At 36.3% G+C, this 19,106-nt stretch overlaps 1 protein-coding gene across 1 annotated transcript in view; it reads left to right on the top strand.

The window, feature by feature from the left end:
- Positions 1–19,106, top strand: part of LOC130247607 (pleckstrin homology domain-containing family G member 3) — a 58,399-nt gene that overhangs the window by 18,848 nt on the left and 20,445 nt on the right. The window contains exon 3 of the mRNA XM_056480931.1: positions 14,980–15,410. Coding sequence (XP_056336906.1) covers positions 14,980–15,410 — 431 coding nt within the window. The remainder of the gene's footprint in view (positions 1–14,979; positions 15,411–19,106) is intronic.

Here is a 19,106-nt window from a genome sequence, read left to right as displayed (position 1 = left end):
AAACTGTGGCCCAGAATTGGGTCAGTTTTGGTTCATTTGGTTGAATTCTGGCTGATATGTGATATTGCTATGGCTTAATTGCGGCCCAGATCTTGCAAACAGGAGCAGACCGCCCATGTGCCATCATTCCATGCGGTATGTGGGCCGGTTGTAAGTGTCTGGTGTGGGCTGGATTTGAGCTACATTAATTTTGGGCTGCAGGGTGATATGGCTGTGGCTAACAGGATCAAGATACCCAATTATCACAACAGATTAACTCAAGTACTTTACTAAAGCATGGATAAAATACACTGTAGTATTTACTACAAAAGAATATATATTTTTTACCTAATCTGAGTGGATTTCAGATGCTGAGTCTCAGTTTTTACATTTAATTGAAAACGTTGTTTTCAAGTTCTGCATTAAGTTAGATGGGGCATAGAACACCCTTGCAACCACTCTATACCTTTGCAATTGCATAAAAGCCAGGACATTACACTGACCGAGTCCAGTAAATTAAAAACCTGCTGGTCACACTAAGTTAAGCTGTTCTAGCAGCAAATAATCAGTGTAATCAGTGTAGACAATTTAAGAATAATGTCAGAGAAATGGAAAGTAGGCCTGTCTAGTGCAACTTTTTCCAGGACATTATTTTAATTTAATTTATATCAAAAAACATGAATTAAAACAGCTGTGAAAATCAGAACAGATGCTTTAATTTATACTAAAATGGTAGATTTTTGTCCGGGCCTGTTTTGTCAGGACTTTTCAAACAAACACCGGTGAGAGAATGTCAAAATCCAGATCTGGTTCATTTTTGGCTTGTTTTTAGGATTGTGCTGCCCCCTGTTGAACACCATCAGATCTGAGAGATGCTGTTTCTATAACCTGTGTAATCAAAAGGGCATTTTTGATCATTTGTTTCTTTCAAATTTTTTAAACTGAGGCAAAAGTTCATTTGTTATACTTTAAAGTTTCAAATACTTTAAAGACTGCCCACATCCAAAGTATAGTAAAATACTATCGATTTTTTGAACCATACTATATTAAAGTACTTGTGGTAAAACAACAACTAACAACTATTAACAAATTACTCAATGTGCCTTCTTTTCTAAACAACTTTAGGGTGTATTATGCTACAGTACACCACAGTTTACTGTAGTAAAACAAACAAATACTACAGTATTTATAACAGTTTTTCAGTTGACTATGGTTAATGCTACTGTTCATTCGTTCATTTTTCTTTGGCTTAGTCTTTATTTCAGAGGTCGCCACAGCATAATGAACCACCAACTCTCTACTGGGAAACACCCATACACACTCTCATTCACTCACACACTCATACACTATGGACAATTTAGTTTATCCATTTCACCTGTGGGGCAAGTCTTTGGACTGTGGAGGAAACCGAAGGAAACTCACGTGAACACGAGGAGAACATGCAAACACCACACAGAAAAGCCAACTGGCCCAACAGGCATCTCTGCCACAGTTTCCAATCATCGTCAATGTAGTGCAAAGTAAAGCTTTCTTGGCCAGAGATTAGATGTGGCTGCAAAGTGATCACAGAAGTATAAATCAGCCTTAGCTGCGTCGAGTGATCACTGTAACCCAGAGCGCATGCCTTGCACGTAGTCATGCATTTATACTTCTGTGTTCTGTTTATGTTGCTCTGCAATTACACTTCAGAAATGCTAGCTGGCAGGGGGGCAGTTATGCGGCACTGGTGGTATTCCTTTGGCCCAGACAAAAAAAACGTGAGTCTGAAGTGGCTCACCTGTACAATGGCAAAGGGGGGCCAAAGATTCCAATTCATATATGGGCCATTTAAGGCAAAGATTTGGCACTTATGGCAAAATGTAATCTGAATGTGAGCCGAATGTGGCCCATGTGGAAAATTATTAATTTGGCCCAAATGATGGAGGACATCATACACACTCTCATTCACACACACACTCATACACTATGGACAATTTAGTTTATCCATTTCACCTGTGGGGCTTGTCTTTGGACTGTGGAGGAAACCGAAGGAAACCCACGTGAACACGGGGAGAACATGCAAACACCACACAGAAAAGCCAGCTGGATTGAACCAGGGACCTTCTTGCTGTAAGGCAACAGTGCTAACCACTGAGCCACCAGTTTTGTATCATTCTTGTGATCGTGACTCTGCCTATGTTTCTGCCGTTTGCAATATTAAAGTTATGATTTCAACTTTGTTAAAGTTATGATTCTGTCCTCAGACTCAGACCATTGTTGAAAGGACACAACACCTACCATAATGGAAATGGAAACTAATGGATATTGAAACTTACATTGTCCTGTTGTTTTGGGAGTATGTTGTTGTATTTTGCACTGTCTGTATTTTGCACTGTCGTTGTATTTGCACGTTGGACGTTACGTCGTTGTCGGAGCCAGCACGTAAGCTTTTCACTCATACTAGCACACGTGCTGCTGATGATGTGACAATAAAAGTGGTTTGAATTGACTAACACTTGAAAGAATGAATAAAAGGAAAGGAAGGTATAAATCACTTACATTTGAGTTCATCTATTTCTCTGAAATAAGCACATGCATAATAATCATACTTTATATGTCAAAAAATATATTAAAAATTAAGTAGATGCCTTGTTAAATCTTTTCAGCTATAGTTAGAAGTTTATTTTAGCTAGCATAGCGATCTTTAATCCACCAGAATTTTTTTATTCTTGTGTTGTGGATGAAATGTAGGCTAAATTGTAATTATACTTGACTAAAGAGACCAACATAGTTGTATTTTGAAACCGATGATGTTCAATAAAGTGTATTGCTGTTCTTTAACTCCAGAACTGAGTGATATGACATGCGCATTGCTTATATTCAGCAGTCATGTGTTTGTTGCATCATTACAAATATGTGTGTACAAGAGAAAATAACAAAAGATAAAATTGGTGCTGAATAAATTGAGAATTTGTATATCCTGGATACTCTGTGCTTAGCAATGCATAGAAAACAATCTGCAAAGTGGTGCGTCTGGCTGGTCTCCCTGTGTCTCCCGTTTTCAAAATAAGAGTCCCACATACATGGTAAGTTTAATATAAGCTTAGATAAATGTAAAAATAAATAAATAAGGAAACCATCTGTTTTGACTGACAAACTTCTGATGACTCTGCTATTTGTTCAGGACCGGCTGACGGAGAACATGACCTAAAGTACATGCAAATTTTGAGGGCGAGCTAATTAATGATCCCATATGCAGCGTAACAATCTGTGTTTTGTTCTGATTGGCCTATTTTTACTAGGCTTTTACCTGCCAGATTTAATAAAGAAACGTTCGTGTTTGAGGCTCACCTTATACCATATTCCATGTACTGAACACTAGTTATTCAGCTATGCCAGGGTATATGCTCATTTTGACTATATGGCACCTTTAAACTAAAACATGCGGCAATGTAATTGGTGGTTAACTGCTCTGTGGCGACTAAGCTGAAGGAAAGGGAGTGAGCGAGTGGCACCTTTAAACTATGAAAGGACTAGTACAGAAATATTTTTTTTAAAAACAGCCCTCAAAGCTATTTTTGGGGAATGTTTGAAGGCACACACACACAGAGAGTGAGACCATAAAGGTAATCATAATGATAAATAAAAGTAGTGAATATTGCGAGATGAGCAGAAGTGGATGTTTTAAGCTGTGAGCTGCAGAGAGTGTGCTCGCCTGGGGCTGTTTTTAAAGTAGCTAAATGGATTAACCGAATGGATTATCTGGAGGTGAATGGAGAGAGCTTACACACAGTCTGCTCTGGTTAGTGTGAAGCTGAAGCTTTCACATGTTTCATGGCCTTTTCATAGGCCGTTTTTTTATTTTTGCGCCAACCATTGATCAAGGTTTCAATTATTTAAAGTGAGACATGAACGTATTGGTGTGAAAGGTGTTCTGTCTGTGAATTTAGCATGTTATGATCTCCACCCTATGTATCATCCTAGTCTTTGTTTGTGTTCCCTTCCAAAGCAGTGATCAGTTTTTCTCGTGGGAGGTCCTTGCAACACAAAACACATATGCACACAGCAAGTGTTACACAAGAGTACAGTGTAGTATCATTAGTGTTATGTTTTCTAATACACACATAAGTTGTCTTAATGAGTTCTAATGGGAATTGGAAGTTGTCTCTGTGTTGTTGTTATATACAGTGTGTGTGTGTGTGCTATAGCTGTCGTTTCTGCACAGCTGAGCCGTGAGTGATGTGTTGTTGTCTATTCTGATAGGAGGCGGGACAATGCTGCCTCTAAACTGCATTAAATCACTGTATCGCTCTACGGATAACCTACCAGACTGTCAACACTATAAGGTGGATTCTCTTCTGTCAAGTGATTCATCAACTGTATGGCTGGAGATGGTGTTTGCCTTTAATACAATAATCAGGATTTTCCGCTTGTTTAGTCGTGTGCACCTGAGCATTTTGAAACTCATCAGTTTGAGGAGTGGAAACCTTACATGAAGGTGTGCTTTTTGTTTTTAAACTTGTAGATTTGACTTAACTAGATTGTGTTTCAACTGTATCCTGTTTACATTTCAGATTCAAAATTGACTGCATATGATTATATGGCTGTACACAATTGCATTAGATGAAATGATGTTCATAGAGACTTAATTAGTGTGAACATACACTTAATTATATGGCAGTTATTTTTAGCTCATTTTAACAGTTCATTTATTTATAGATTTATAGTATAGTATTGAGTGATTATAGTATTTATAGTATTTGAGTGATTGAAGTTCATTCAAATACATTGTTGAGATAGATGAAAGCACTGAACGAATTGCTTTAGAAGAAGGCTGCAAATTACTCGCATATTCCATTGTGCTATAGTGATTATCAGAAAATGTATTGTCATTATCAGTTCATGTAGTCATATTCTAGATACTCATATTAGAGGTGGGCGATATGACCTAAAATTAATATCACGGTATTTTTCATCTTTTGAACGGTGACGGTATAATATCACGGTATTACTTTAAATAGCAAAATAATATACATCTCAAGGAAGAACGGACAAAAGAAAGTCTCACTTCTATCACTCTTTAAAAGTTTTGGTTTGGGTCATTGTAAATGCTCAGTCTCGTTATGAGCTGATCTTCATTTCTCTGTGTTGGTGGAATAAAGCAGGCGAGTCAGCGGCACCAATTTATAAGCAGACAGAGCAGGATTCTCATGATGACCACCAGCGCAATTCCGCTCTTTGTTATGAGCCGTAGTTTCAGTGTAAACTTAGTAAAGGTGAGTTTCTTTGGCGATGATGTGTACAGTGTTAGATTTTATATTTAGCGGACATTTGTGCTGACACGCGGTGAATGCAACGCATCGAGATTCGGGCACCTTCTCCGAAAACACTCGATTGATCTCAGCTGGCGGATCAACATTTACCTCATGTCATGATCGCTGTCATCTGCGCCATTATTATTATTATAACTTTAGGTGAGGTTTGCAAACCTGTGCACTTTTCACTCTTCAGCCGTTTGCATTTCCTGCAGTAACAAAAGCTCCCTGTTATCTGACAGCGGGAAGCGTTGAGTGACTGACAGCTAATATGAACCAATACAGCGGCAGGGTAGCGCGATTCAGCAAGTTTTTAGAGAAAATCAAATCAGATTGCACTACAACCATTATATTTAGTCGCACAAATGCTCCCAAATATATTATGAGGGCGCATAGATTACATTTCGGGCGCTCATGCGACCAAAATGGTTGCAATTTCGAGCCCTGTAGTAAAAGGACAGGTATTCAGACCACAACTGAACGTTTGAAGAAAATTGAATGCCTTATTATTTAGAATTAGCTATTATTGATGTAAATGCAGCCGTTCAAGGTGCATAATTGATTTATCACGGTATTGACGGTATTAGAAAATCCATGTCGTGGTGCAATGTCACACCGGTGATGACTATGACACTGGTGTACCGCCCACCCCTAACTCATATAGTCATTGGCGAATTGTAACATTGATAAATATCCGGACTTACGCTTTCATTTTTAATGTGGGTCAAAAGTGGCTTGATTACTGTGTGTTTGCATCAGAACATAAGTACTAATTATTATGTTCATATAGTGTTTCATAAACCTCTTTGTGCTCTTGAGGTGGGATACAGAGTTATGGACAGGTCTGGGCGTATGGGTAGTTTTTAGGTTGTCTTACGCTAAAAGATGGATCAATCAACAGTGTCAATAGAAATGTAATTACTTACAGATGTATTTACACACAGATATTTTTTTTAATTATCAGTGCAATGTAAAAATATACTAAATTATTAATTTAAATGTAAGTACTTAGTAATTAAGGCCACTTAATATAAAGTGGGACCTTAACGTGTACCTTATGTCATCAGTGGCTGATTGCCCCAACTGAAACACTGGCCAATAAAGTCTTAGAGGTTTCATGGCTAAATTTGAGCAGCCTGGTGGCCAGTCTTCATTGATTACACATTCCACCAGTAAGAGCAGAGTGTGAATAATTGAATTTAATTAGAGTAATAGCACAGTTTTGTTTCAAATATTGAGGAAAGATTGTTGGTGTGTGTCTTGCTGGCACCTCTGTGACCAAGACAGTAAGTTTTTGTGTTCAATCAAGAGCGAGTGTATCGAGGGTTAAGTTACCATACCACTAAGAAGGACAAACCACATCCAACAGGAGTAACTGGACATAAAAGGGAGCTGTCTGAATGGATGTATATGTCTTAACCCGGATTATATCCAAAAAACATAAAACCACAGCTGCTCAACTCGCTGCAGAATTAAATGTGCACCTCAGCTTTCCTTTTTTCCATCAAAACTGTTCATCAGAAGCTCCTTAGGTTCAATATTCATGGCCAGGCTGCTATGGTCTCTCGTGCCAATGGCAAAAGTTGGTTTCAATGGTGCCAGCAGCAAAAATCGTGGGCTTTGGACAATGTGTGAAACATGTATTCTATGATGACTTCAACTATATTGTGTTGCCACATCTGGGAGAGTTACGGTGTGGAGAAGCCCCAAAGAAGAGCACCACCAAGACTGTTACATGGCCAGAGTGAAGCATGGGGGTGGATTTATGATGATTTGGGCTACAATATCATGGGACTCCCTAAACTCAACACTTGTGCTAGATGGGCTTGTCACTGACAAGGACTACTGAGCCATTCTGGAGGACTGTGTGCTAAATATGATTTAAATATTATTGAGTCGTTTCCCAGTACTGGATTGCAGCTGGAATGGCATCCGCTGTGTAAAACATATGCTGGATAGGTTGGCGGTTCATTCTGCTGTGGAGACCCCTGATGAATAAAGGAACTAAGCCGAAGGAAAATGAATGAATGAATATTATTGAGCCACTTTGGGCTGTTTTGAAAGAGCAAGTCAGGAAATCTGTCATTCCCAAGAAAAATTGATGCTGTATTGGCCACAAAAGGAGGACCTACACCAGGCATGGGCAAACTCGATCCTGGAGGGCCGGTGTCCCTGCAGAGTTTTGCTCCAACACTAATCAAACACACTTGAACACCCTAATTAGTGTCTTCAAGATCACTAGAAAGCTACAAGCAGGTGTGTTTGATTAGGGTTGGTGCAAAAACTATGCAGGGACAACCGGCCCTCCAGGATCGAGTTTGCCCATCCCTGACCTACACCATACTAATGAATTTTTGTGCTCTAAAACCAGGCGTTTCGGTTTCATTGTCCAACCCCTGTATGTCTTGCACAATATTTATCAGTGTCCAAAACCTTGTTACCAATTCAACAATTTGTATTAGAAGACCAGATATTTAACTTAAAATTTTATATTATATTTAAGTTTTATGATGTTTTTATTTTATTGTTACTTTAAAAATTTGTATAAAAGTGCAATAACATTTGCTTTGCACTTTATGTGTCTAAGGTGTTTTTACGGCAATATTTCCTTTACTTTTGAATAGTTGAAATATATATTTTTAATGAAACCTCAATTAAATTAAATTAAGTTGGTGATTATTAAGTTGATGGTTCTCAATTCCTGTACTTGCACCAATCTCAGAACCAGCTCAATAGATGAGAGCTTCATGCATGAACTGTGCTCAAACTGAGAGTCCCTACACAGTGTTTACTGCTCCCTACTTCCTGAACATGGGCAAACTTTACTGCACTTTGGATCATTCATTCATGGATGTTGTGACGCCACTGTCTACAGGACTTTCAAAGTCAGCATTAAAAACATCTCAATTTTTCAGAATGCCGCAAGCGTACAGCATGTCACTTAACATGAACCAAACAACTAATCATCTTCAACCTATATTATACACATTTCAGTTATAACATAATACTTGAGACGTACACAGAGCAACCATACACTGTTGCACTTTTTTCTTTTTCCGTAAATAAATCTAGTATCAGAGCTGCAGCAAGACTTAAACAGTGGGATTTTCATGGAAAGCACAACTGTTGTTTACTTGGCACTGGCAGACACCACAGAGCCACAAGCTTCTGAGCATGTTAAAATTGGTGGAGAAAGCTTCACATCTCATGATTCCATGTTTTTTAGATGCAACATGTGAATGGCCCCAAAAAACTATTGTCTGATGTGATGAGAGCGGTATATACAATGTGCCGGAATAAAGTTAAACTTGAGACTTCTGTTTATAAACTGATTAAGCACTGTACTGGCATGTGACCAACTAGTAAGACAAAATATAAAATAAGAAAAAAATCATAGAATGCATATTATGTGTATTATTTTTTCCACATATTACGTGAATTAAGCTTAGGTCTTAGGTCTGGGCTTCTCAATGTGCTACTAAACTACTAAAAAGTTCAACTGTGATTGATTTTGTAAGCAGTATGTCCAATTTCTTGCCGTGAAGCAGTTCAAAATAAAGATTAAATTATGAATATGACATGCTACTGGCAGGTTTGTTGGGATGCTCAAACAAGCAGACCGATGTTGTCATCAACTTTTATTTTGACATTACTGGCAGCATGTGTGCTTTGTCGAGTGAAAAACGTATGTGCTGGCTCCAGACAGTGCAAAATACAGGAGCAGACTTTACAGAAACAATATACAGTACGTTTAAAAGCAATCTATACATAAAAAGATAATAAAAATGTCATCAATGACATCTCATTTTCCAGAAATGAGTCTACAAATTGTTTACTGTATAGTAGTTGTCTCTGCATAATTAGCTGGATAAAAGATTTTATTTTCAATACAAATAAATCTCATCTTTTGCATATCCATAGTCTAATTCAATTACCAAAATTCCACAGGATGTCACTTAATTCAGCATGTGAGACACCTGTCTACCTGTTCTGAGTTAAAAGCAAGCTTTCCATATACTAACCTTTCTCTGAACCCAGTGGGATAAAAGACAAACATCACTGATGACCTATTACTAGCTTTGAATCAGCTAGCTGTCCCTGGGTTATAAATGGCATGAGGACTTTGTGTGAATAAAGTCCACTGTAAGGCCACAGGTCTTGGTCAGTTCTGTCCATAAATGTGTATGGGCTACTAAAACTGTCAATAACGAAGTCAGTATAAAAAAACCCCCAAAAGATATATAAAAAAATCATTTAAAATACCACTAATATAATAATCAGTACACTACCCAAGAGTTAAAGGTAAGCCCCACTATAAAACCTAATAGTCAAATTAACCAAATGAAATGAGGTTAGTTACCTCAACATTTACTCAGTTTTGAACTATGATGGTTTGTAGCAATCGGTTTTCACAAACGCTTTGAGTTGCCTTAACTTACAGTACTCAATTGGTTTGAGTTCTCTTACTTTATTGGGTTTTGTTGTGCTCATATTGTGTTGTGTACACAAATGGAATAAGTTCACAGTACTCATTAGGATTCGTTTTTGAACTCAGATGGCTTGACGCAATTGGTTTCCTCAAATGATTTGAGTTACCATAACTTACTGGGTTTTACAGCATAGCAATTAAATAAAATATGGTAATAAATGGATACCTCTACCAATTTTTTAAAAAAATGTGCTATTTTGTGTTTAACAACAACAACACAACAACAAAAAACAATTCTATATACATTTGAAACAAGTTGAGTGTAAATGAATTAAACAATTTGGTTGACTATCCCTTTTTCAGGGATTGCCAGGAGCTATTTGCAAAGGTTGTTCACACTGCAAATATACTTTTCTTTCTCAAAGTTTTTGCCTTGTTTCTAGTCCAAATATCTAAAAATCCTTAAATCACGAAGGGTTTTCTAGAGAGACAAAATATATTTTCTTAACTTCAGGAATAATACATCATAATAAGTGAGTTTTTCCATAAAACAAGCAAAATAATACATTATTTCTTAAAACAAGACAAAATATTTTTTGCTCGTCTAAAAAAATGCATCCTGATTTAGCAATTATTTAGAAATTTGGGCAAAAAAATCGAAGTAAGAAAAACAGTTTTTACAGTGCAGCCATGATGTTGTTGTAGTTCTTTCTTGCCTAACTCAGATGCTTCGGTTTCTATATCGGGGTTCTTCGATTTGGATCACCAGCCTGAAATGGCAATTTTTAATAATGAAAAAAAAAGTACAAATATCACAGTTGTAGTTTAAAGAATGTGGCCATATTGTTTGTTTTGATTACATTGTGCCATTATTCATTTGTAAATCCCAGTCTGTTTCCATAGATTAATAATTTTTTCCCATGCGTGATGTCATTGACCACCCAGCAGTGGTGGTTTGGAGATATAGAGGTGAAAGTCCAGCAACCGCAAATGGGATGGTCTGGCAAAGGACGCCAGTGCTGTTTGAAAGTGTTTACTTTCAATATTATCCTATGGAAATGAAAGCAGAAAATGAGCTTCCACCATCTGTCCTTGTGTTGACATCAGCGTAATCTCTTTTACAAGTTTAAAGGTAGATGGGACTCAAAGACTCTGAGCAAGTATGAGTTTGTAGATTGTCTGTCTTTTGAATGTTTTTAATACTTCGTTTGGAGCTGCAAATGCTGACTTTTCATGTGAAACTCTTCATAACACTTTTCGTTAGGATGAATGGGTACATATTGACAGTGTTTTATACATAGACTGTAGAAAAATTTAGGGTTACATTTTCATTGTAATGGTTTAATTTACACTCATGGTTTTCTCTGGTATATACAGATTTATACTGTACTTGTTCATGTAATTGTTCAGTTTTGTCTTTGCAAATCAGTTGTGTAGTAATAATCACTATTGTTGTGAGACTGTTCCCTGGCTGGTCAGAGTCCATGTTGATGTGTTTTATATTATTAATTAATGACGTTAAGGCATGCTTAAAACTCTTAGTTCATCGACAGGCACAATTTTCAAAAGGAGCATGTTTACAGTTTTCCAATCAGAGTTGCTAGATATTGGATAAATCTGATATTGCAATATTTTATTTTTTCTGCAATAGAATACAGTTACAAAGATAGTTTAATCTTTAGTAAATAGTTTTAGCACTATTTGACAGTTTTATGCAGAGTCTAAAAGATATTTTGCTTGCTAACTACTTGCTGCTTGTTCTAACTACACAGTTCTTGAGTTTTTTGGGGGAGACAACCTAATCGTTATGTTCAATCCACTTCAATTTGTTAAAACAATTAAGTTAATTTAATCAATTTGTGTTGGGACAACATGAAGGAATTGTGTGGAACCTAGCATTTTTACTGTCAGTATTCAGGTACAGAAACTGAATAATCAAAAATGCTTTTCTTACTTTGCTTTGTCTCGTTTCCGGTTGAAATATATAAAAATTCTTAGATCAATTAAAATTTTGTTTTGTAATCAACTTCAGATTTTTTCTCCCTTAAAACAAGTAAAATTATCTGCCAGAAGGGTAATTAACATGATCTTGTTTTCACTTTGAAATGTAGATATTTGGACTAGAAACAAGTCTAAAATTCTAAGGGAGAACTTTTTTTTATTTGTTGCATAAATCGTATAAAATCCATACAAATATAGTAATTTAATGCAATTTTGTAGCTTCTGGTCAACTACAATTCAGACTGAACCTTGCCTATCTTGTGATGTGACTTTTGCAGATCAGCAGTATCGATCCTGAAATGATATTCCAACACAATCTCACGGCAATTCGTAACTTTTTTTTTTAGTGGCTAATTCGTAAGAATTCGTACGATCTAATTCGTACAATTTAGTACGATTTGCTCATCCTCCAATGACGGTTGGGTTTAGGGGCGGGGTTAGGTGCCACGCCTCCTTTTTAAAATCGTACCATTTCGTACGACTGAACTCGTACGAATTCGTACGAATTAGCCACTAAACTGTCAAAACGTAAAATATTTACGTTTTCTCGTGAGATCAGGCTGGATATTCCAATCCTATTTCCATTCATGTTAACCTGAATGATACATGTGTGTGAAGTCCGTTGTGAACATTTGACTGCAGTTGTGCCCTTTTCTTTAAAAAAAAAACCTGTCATGTGTATGTTTAACATTATAACCTGTTGAGAGAACTTAATTAGTGATTATTTGATTCAGGGGTCAAACTTTTTTCTTTTTAAATATTTCACAATGATGTTTAACAGAGCAAGGAAATTTTCACAGTATGTCTGATAATATTTTTTCTTCTGGAGAAAGTCTTATTTGTTTCATTTTAACAGACACACAAGTAAGATGTCATTTTTCAGTGAAAGCACATGAAAGAAACTACTGACAAATGAATACCAGATAATTACAAAGTTTCAATCAAATATTTTGTCTAAATTCTTCAAGCAGTCTGGCATTTTCAACATTTACTTATTGCAATCGAACTACATTTGGGATTTATTACACTTGATGCAGTCTGAAATTGAGGTTTGAGATTAAATACATTTTTAATGTCAGCTGTATACGCATTTTGGTCATGTTTATTGTGTGTTGTTATTGGTGTTGCTGTTTATGGGTCATTATAATCTGTAATTCCTGACTTCTAGAGCCTGTGATGTCTAAATATAATGTACAGTCTAAATATAAACCGCGATAGGGAAAATCCGCAAAGTAGTCTGCTTTATTTTTTACAATTATTATAGATGTTTTAGGGCTGTAAAACACCTCACTACACACTTTACACACTTTTCTCAGACAGGCATTAACATTTTCCCACTTTTCTCTCTTGTTTACACACTCTCAAAGTTCAAACCTTCATAGAAAAATAAATCCAGTATTATAGATTGAACCCGAAGATCAAAACCATTTGATCTTCATTCATTTATTCTGTAATGACGCCCTAGAACTGCGTAACTTCTACCTTCCTTTAACTGGTCTAAAACTTCACCTTTTTGTGCGAGAGTTAGTATCTTCCTCTGCCTTTTGGGTGCTGCCGCAGGTGCCTTTAACGGTGCAGAGCGTTTCGTCAACATTATGGGAGAAATCTTGCAAATATACAGTCCAGCACTTTAGAGTCACACTGCAAGCAATTGAAGATTTATGTAAATTTGGCAAGCTGAATGCATTCTGTACTGTACTGGAGACACGGCATGGAGGAGGTTGATTGACGATGGTCTACAGCCAGTTAGGACACAGAAAACAATGTGCTGTAGAAAAAAGGCGTCCCAAATTACACTAAAAAATCTGCGAAACTGCAAGGCCGCAAAAAGTGAACCGTGTTACAGCGAGGAATCACTGTATACATAATCACCCAGGAATCTAAGTTAGACATTAATAGATATCAAAAGTGGTATGCTTGTTACCTTGATTAGCTGTAGTAACGAAAGTTAAAACTTTAATTGAAAGAATGTACATAAACAATGCAAAAGTCTGTACTTTAGTCTATGCTTTTTTAAAAGTCTATACTGTAAAACATCTAATTATTGATTATATAGGAAATCTGAATAATATGAATTTTCTGGTTTCCATATTTTATTAGAAATTTTTACATTGACTTGAAATTACACTTTTTTTTAAACATAAACCGTATATTTTAACATTTAGATGTTTGAAAAGAAAATAAATAGATTAAAAAAAATGAAAAATAGAAAACCCAACAACAAATAACAGTCATAAAAATAATAATTAAACAAAAAATAAACATGCATACCCCTCTCCAACCACCCACCAGTGCTATCCAACAATAAATGTAGGTACTAAAAGCATAATAAACATATTAATCACAAGTTTGTAAAAAGGAAATAAAAGGGGACCAAATTTTTTCAAATAACAAAACCTTGTCTATTAGGGTATATCTGATTTTTTCCCAGATGTAGTGTTCCTGTTAACTCTGTCAGCCATAATTTAAAAGTTGCAACATTTTTTCTTCCAAAACAAAGGATTCATTTTCTTTGGCAGAGATCTACCCATAAAACAAACTGTTGTTGTACTTGTGTAAGTCTCAAAAATTCTTCAGAAACTCCAAATTTAATTAATATAGGATCTGGTTCAAATGAAATGTCTAATTTAAATGAAAAAACTTGAGATTTTTTGTTTCAGAAACTCTGTAATTTGGGACACATAACATAAGAGAGAGACCGGTTGGAATCTAAAAACTGACATTTGTCACACACTGGGGACACTTCTGGAAATATTTTATTCAATTTACACTTGGAATAATGAAGCCTATGAAGCACTTTAAACTGAATGAGACAATGTCTTGTGTTAATGGAACATCTGTGAACCAGTTCAAGACTTTGTTCCCAAAATTCACTTGGAATTTCTACTGCAAGTTCTTCCCAAGAATACAATGAATTTTCACCAGATAATTCCCCTACTGTATATCAAATAAAAGGGAGAATATGTCTATTTCCAAGTAAGTTTAGAGTTGAAATCAACATTCATTTCAGCTGTAAACCTTACATTTTGTATGTTGCCATGATGACCTGGACCTGGTTCTGCCTGGGTGCTGGTTTGCTGTTTGAGGGTAGTCCTGAGGTACTTTGTTTGTTGGTTAAGTGAGGGGTATTTGTGGATTTTATGTTCTAACAAATAGTTGCATCTTAACAGCCTCATTTATCAAAACCTTGCCTTCTTTCAGTGTGTGATAAACACATTGTGATGTGCAGAAAAATGACTCTCGACTTACCTCCCCTTTTTGCTGTTTCTTTTTTAGAATCACCTCGATTGTCCATCGCCTCACTTGGCAGTAATGACCGCTCTTCCATTACTACGCTGTCTGATTGCTCTGACTTCACAGACGTCCAGAGGCCCGTAAGCGTAGTCTCCAACATATCATCTGGCTCCAATTCCTCTCGGGATGACATTCCCTTGTCAGGCGTTGTGTCCACTGCTGTACCAATCGAAGACAATGTGGATCTAGAGCTGACTCCTGCTGCCAATCCGACTGAACCTAATCTTACCCAAACATCCAGTCACTTCCTCCAGCAAAACAGCAGCAACACTGTTAACAACAATAGCAGTTTCTCTCCATTTGCTGCCAACACCATGGCACCCAACCCTGAGCTCACCTACTTGGACCGCGTGGTTATGGAGATCATTGAGACCGAACGGATGTATGTGAGAGATCTGCGGAGTATTGTAGAGGTGAGCATAGGTCTTAACCTTTCAAATCTTTCCCCCCCAAAATCATTATTTACATTAGGGATGTCCCGATCAGGTTTTTTTGCCCTCAAGTCCGAGTCATTTGCTTTTGAGTATCTGCCGATACCGAAACCCGATCCGATACTTCTATAATACATAAAAAAAGAATAAAGAAGAGCAAAGAAACAGATCCAGGATGTTCCTTATTATTTATTTAATTCACTTCTTTTTAGCATTCAACAACTCAAACAAACAGGCCCCTTCTGTGAGGTAGCTTGAACAATCAAGTAATAAATGACACCTATTCTTCGTTTTTGGACTTTAGTGCAACAGTAAATATATTAATAAATCTAATAAAAAACAAATAGCTCCTCAACTTAAAATACCTGGCAGGCAATCCCAAGTTTACAAATCTCACAGTTTGCTATGGCAATGTTGTCATCATCAACTTTATAATAACCCCAGACCGCAGACATAGGCTGTTTCTCAGTTCCAAGAACGCAGAGAACGGACTTGCGTTCTTGTGAAGACCGGTCTTGCCAGTTTACCTCGGAAGAACGAACTCAGGAGACCACGAGAAGACAGAACTCATCCTGTGAGAAATGAGATGCTGCGTTCTTCCTGATGGTCACATGACCTTCATGCATTTTTAACGGAAAATTATTTCAACAGTACAGCATTTATACAACGATTTATTGTTTTTTTTTCCCCTTTCAAGATGTATATATGTATGTATATATATATATATAACATGCACAAAAACCTTACAAATATACGTTGCACAATACAGACTAAACTAATTTTAATACAAATTTCAGCAAATAAACACCCTAATGTGTTTATGCCTGAATGTGAATGTTTACTTTCACCATCACATTTAGAGAAATTCCTGAAATAAATCTGACGTTACACGAGAACACAAGGAAGCAAGATCGCTGAAGAATGCATTTTGTGAAACAGCCATACTCGCGCTTTCCGCTTCAAGCTACTTCCACTTTCTACTTTGCTGGCATTTGTGATGTCATGCCACACACGTTGCTGTTTTTGTATAATATTTTATTTAATGTATATATATATTCAAGTCCTGATCGGGAGGTAACATCCGATTCCGATCGAGTCTGAATCACGTGATCGAATCTGAACATCCCTAATTTACATTATATGCTTAATCAATGAGTCATATAGCAATTCACATATTTTTAATAATTAAAAAAATACATTATTATAGACAAGTAAATCGTTGATTGATTGGTTATTACAGTATCTCAACACAGTGACTTCAAACTGATTTATAGACTGCTCTTGAAACACTGAACACAATGTATCGGTCTTGAGAAGAGTTTGTCTGTGGTATATCAGTGGACACATGCAGTCTATCATTAATGATTTTCATTTATAGCTTCTAAGTTAATGGTTGTTATGATTTGTTTCACAGTGGATTAACATGTAGGTGTAAATGACTTTTAACATACATGCCATAGGTTCACCCTTTCTGTTGCTCACAAAACAGTAATTTCCTCTCAGGCATACCAAAGATTGTCACTTTAACATTGTTTTGGGGATCAATTGTTTTTAGTAATTTTTATTAAATAAGTGTGCTATAAAGTTCGGAGAAGGAAAGGAAGGGGGTCGTCTTGACTGAGTACTGAATACTTAATTTTCACCCTAAGGCAGATAAGCCAACTGCCACTGTGCAATGCTTCTGTAGACATATGTCAATATAAAGAAAATAATGGAGCTTTTAAGAGTGATCAGATTCTTCTTCTTGGGTCTCAGATAGATTGCAATTGCTGCCTAGAGACCTGTGCAGGACAGATTTTTCAGTTCCCTTTCCACCTGCTTTTACAAAAATATGTATTATTTTCTCCTGCTCTCACCTGCAAAAAGCCTGCAGGTAAACATATACAGATTTTAGTTTTCACTGCTTTCACTGCTTCTTCCTGCTACTCTGTTATTTGCTATTCATTTGCTTCTCTTTTGAATATGATTAAAAAAGAAACGGAAAATAAACAAATCTTTTTAGTTTATTTGAGTTTGATTTAATTAATTCGAACAGAAAATTCATACATAAAATTTTTTAGCGAAAAATAATTTGAGTACAAATTTGAGTTTAATTGAATGGAATGATGAACATGGACACGAAGGAGCTTTTGAGACCATAGAAATACAGTCAGAACAGTGGTCAAACAGAAAAGCGTTTGGCCTATACTACTTCAGTAAGTGTGATAGTCTTTTTTGCCTTCAGCATTGTCCATACACAGCTTAAGTAAATAAAAATTCCATCAACCTTCCTTTAACTGCTTTAGAGAATTTCGTAGTTTCGCCTGCAGGGCAGAATGTTGAAAGTAACATGTTTCAGAGGTGGTCAGCTTCGTTGTTTTGTCCATCACAGTAGATGAGAATGCATGTGAAAGAATGATGTTGAGAATGTGAGGGCTACAGTTCAGTTATGTGAAACCGCGTATAGCTGCAATCGTGTTTGCCTGTGAGCTGTCTATTCCACATACTCTGAATTTTTAAAAAAGAAAAGCTCAGATGTTTTTGACAGTTTTTGAAATACCTGCATAAAATGGTGTTACAAAGAATAGAAATCAGTCAAGTTTGGTGAAGGAAAAAATCATGGTTGGGGGTTACATTCAGTATGGGGGCGTGCGAGAGATCTGCAGAGTGGATGACAAAATTAACAGCCTGAGGTATCAAGACATTTGTGCTGCCCATTACATTACAAACCACAGAAGAGGGCATATTCTTCAGCAGGATAGCGCTCCTCCTCATACTTCAGCCTCCACATTAAAGTTCCTGAAAGCACAGGTCAAGGTGCTCCAGCATTGGCCAGCCCAGTCACCAGACATGAACATTATTTAGCATGTCTGAGGTAAGATGGAGGAAGCATAGAAGATGAATTCATATAATCTTTCTTTGCCATTCCAGATGACTTTATTAATAAGTGATTTGAGTCATTGCAGAGATGTATGGATGCAGTCCTCCAAGATCATGGGAGTCATGCACAATATTTAGTCTTTTTCCACTGCAGCATGACTTTATATTCTATACTGGACATTATTTCTGTTAAGTGACAGTCAGAGTCAGAAGTCAGAGCTTACTATCTTAATTAAATCATTAATAATCAATGATAAATGATAAAAGGTTTAAAAAAATCCAGTCCACAATTACTTTTTATATTGAAAAGACGTCATTTGTGTGTTTTATTCACCAATTCAGTGACATCATTTATGAATTTGGCAATTAAAGAGGTAAAATCCTCCAATTTTTAAAAATATTTAGTAGTTTTGATCAGGACTGAGGTTGATTAACAGATTTATGCAAAAAATTATCCATTGCATCATCCCGAACATAACAAAAGGTAGTACATTTAAACAGTGCACAAGGGTTAATAAACAAACATGTTAGATAGTTTGCCTAAAAACAAATGGTGCATTGACTTTAAGTGATGTTAACAGCATAATTTCGTCATTGTATAAGATTAGCTTGTTCTATCCTATTTCAAAGTGAACCATGTAATTGTGTGTTGTTGTTTTTCATCCATCCATATATAAATGTTTGATTTTTTTTTTTTAAATATATTTTTCAATAAGCGTTTGATTACTTGGATTTAAATTTCTAATTATAATATAAATGCACATCAGTCAGACTACTTAAACTCCATCAGTTAGTACGCTTGAACCTTGTCTCTTTCTT

Source organism: Danio aesculapii, chromosome 20, assembly GCF_903798145.1.
Source record: "Danio aesculapii chromosome 20, fDanAes4.1, whole genome shotgun sequence".
Classification (NCBI taxonomy): Eukaryota; Metazoa; Chordata; class Actinopteri; order Cypriniformes; family Danionidae; genus Danio; species Danio aesculapii.
Note: the sequence above shows the minus strand (reverse complement) of the source record. Positions and strands in the feature narration are given on the sequence as shown.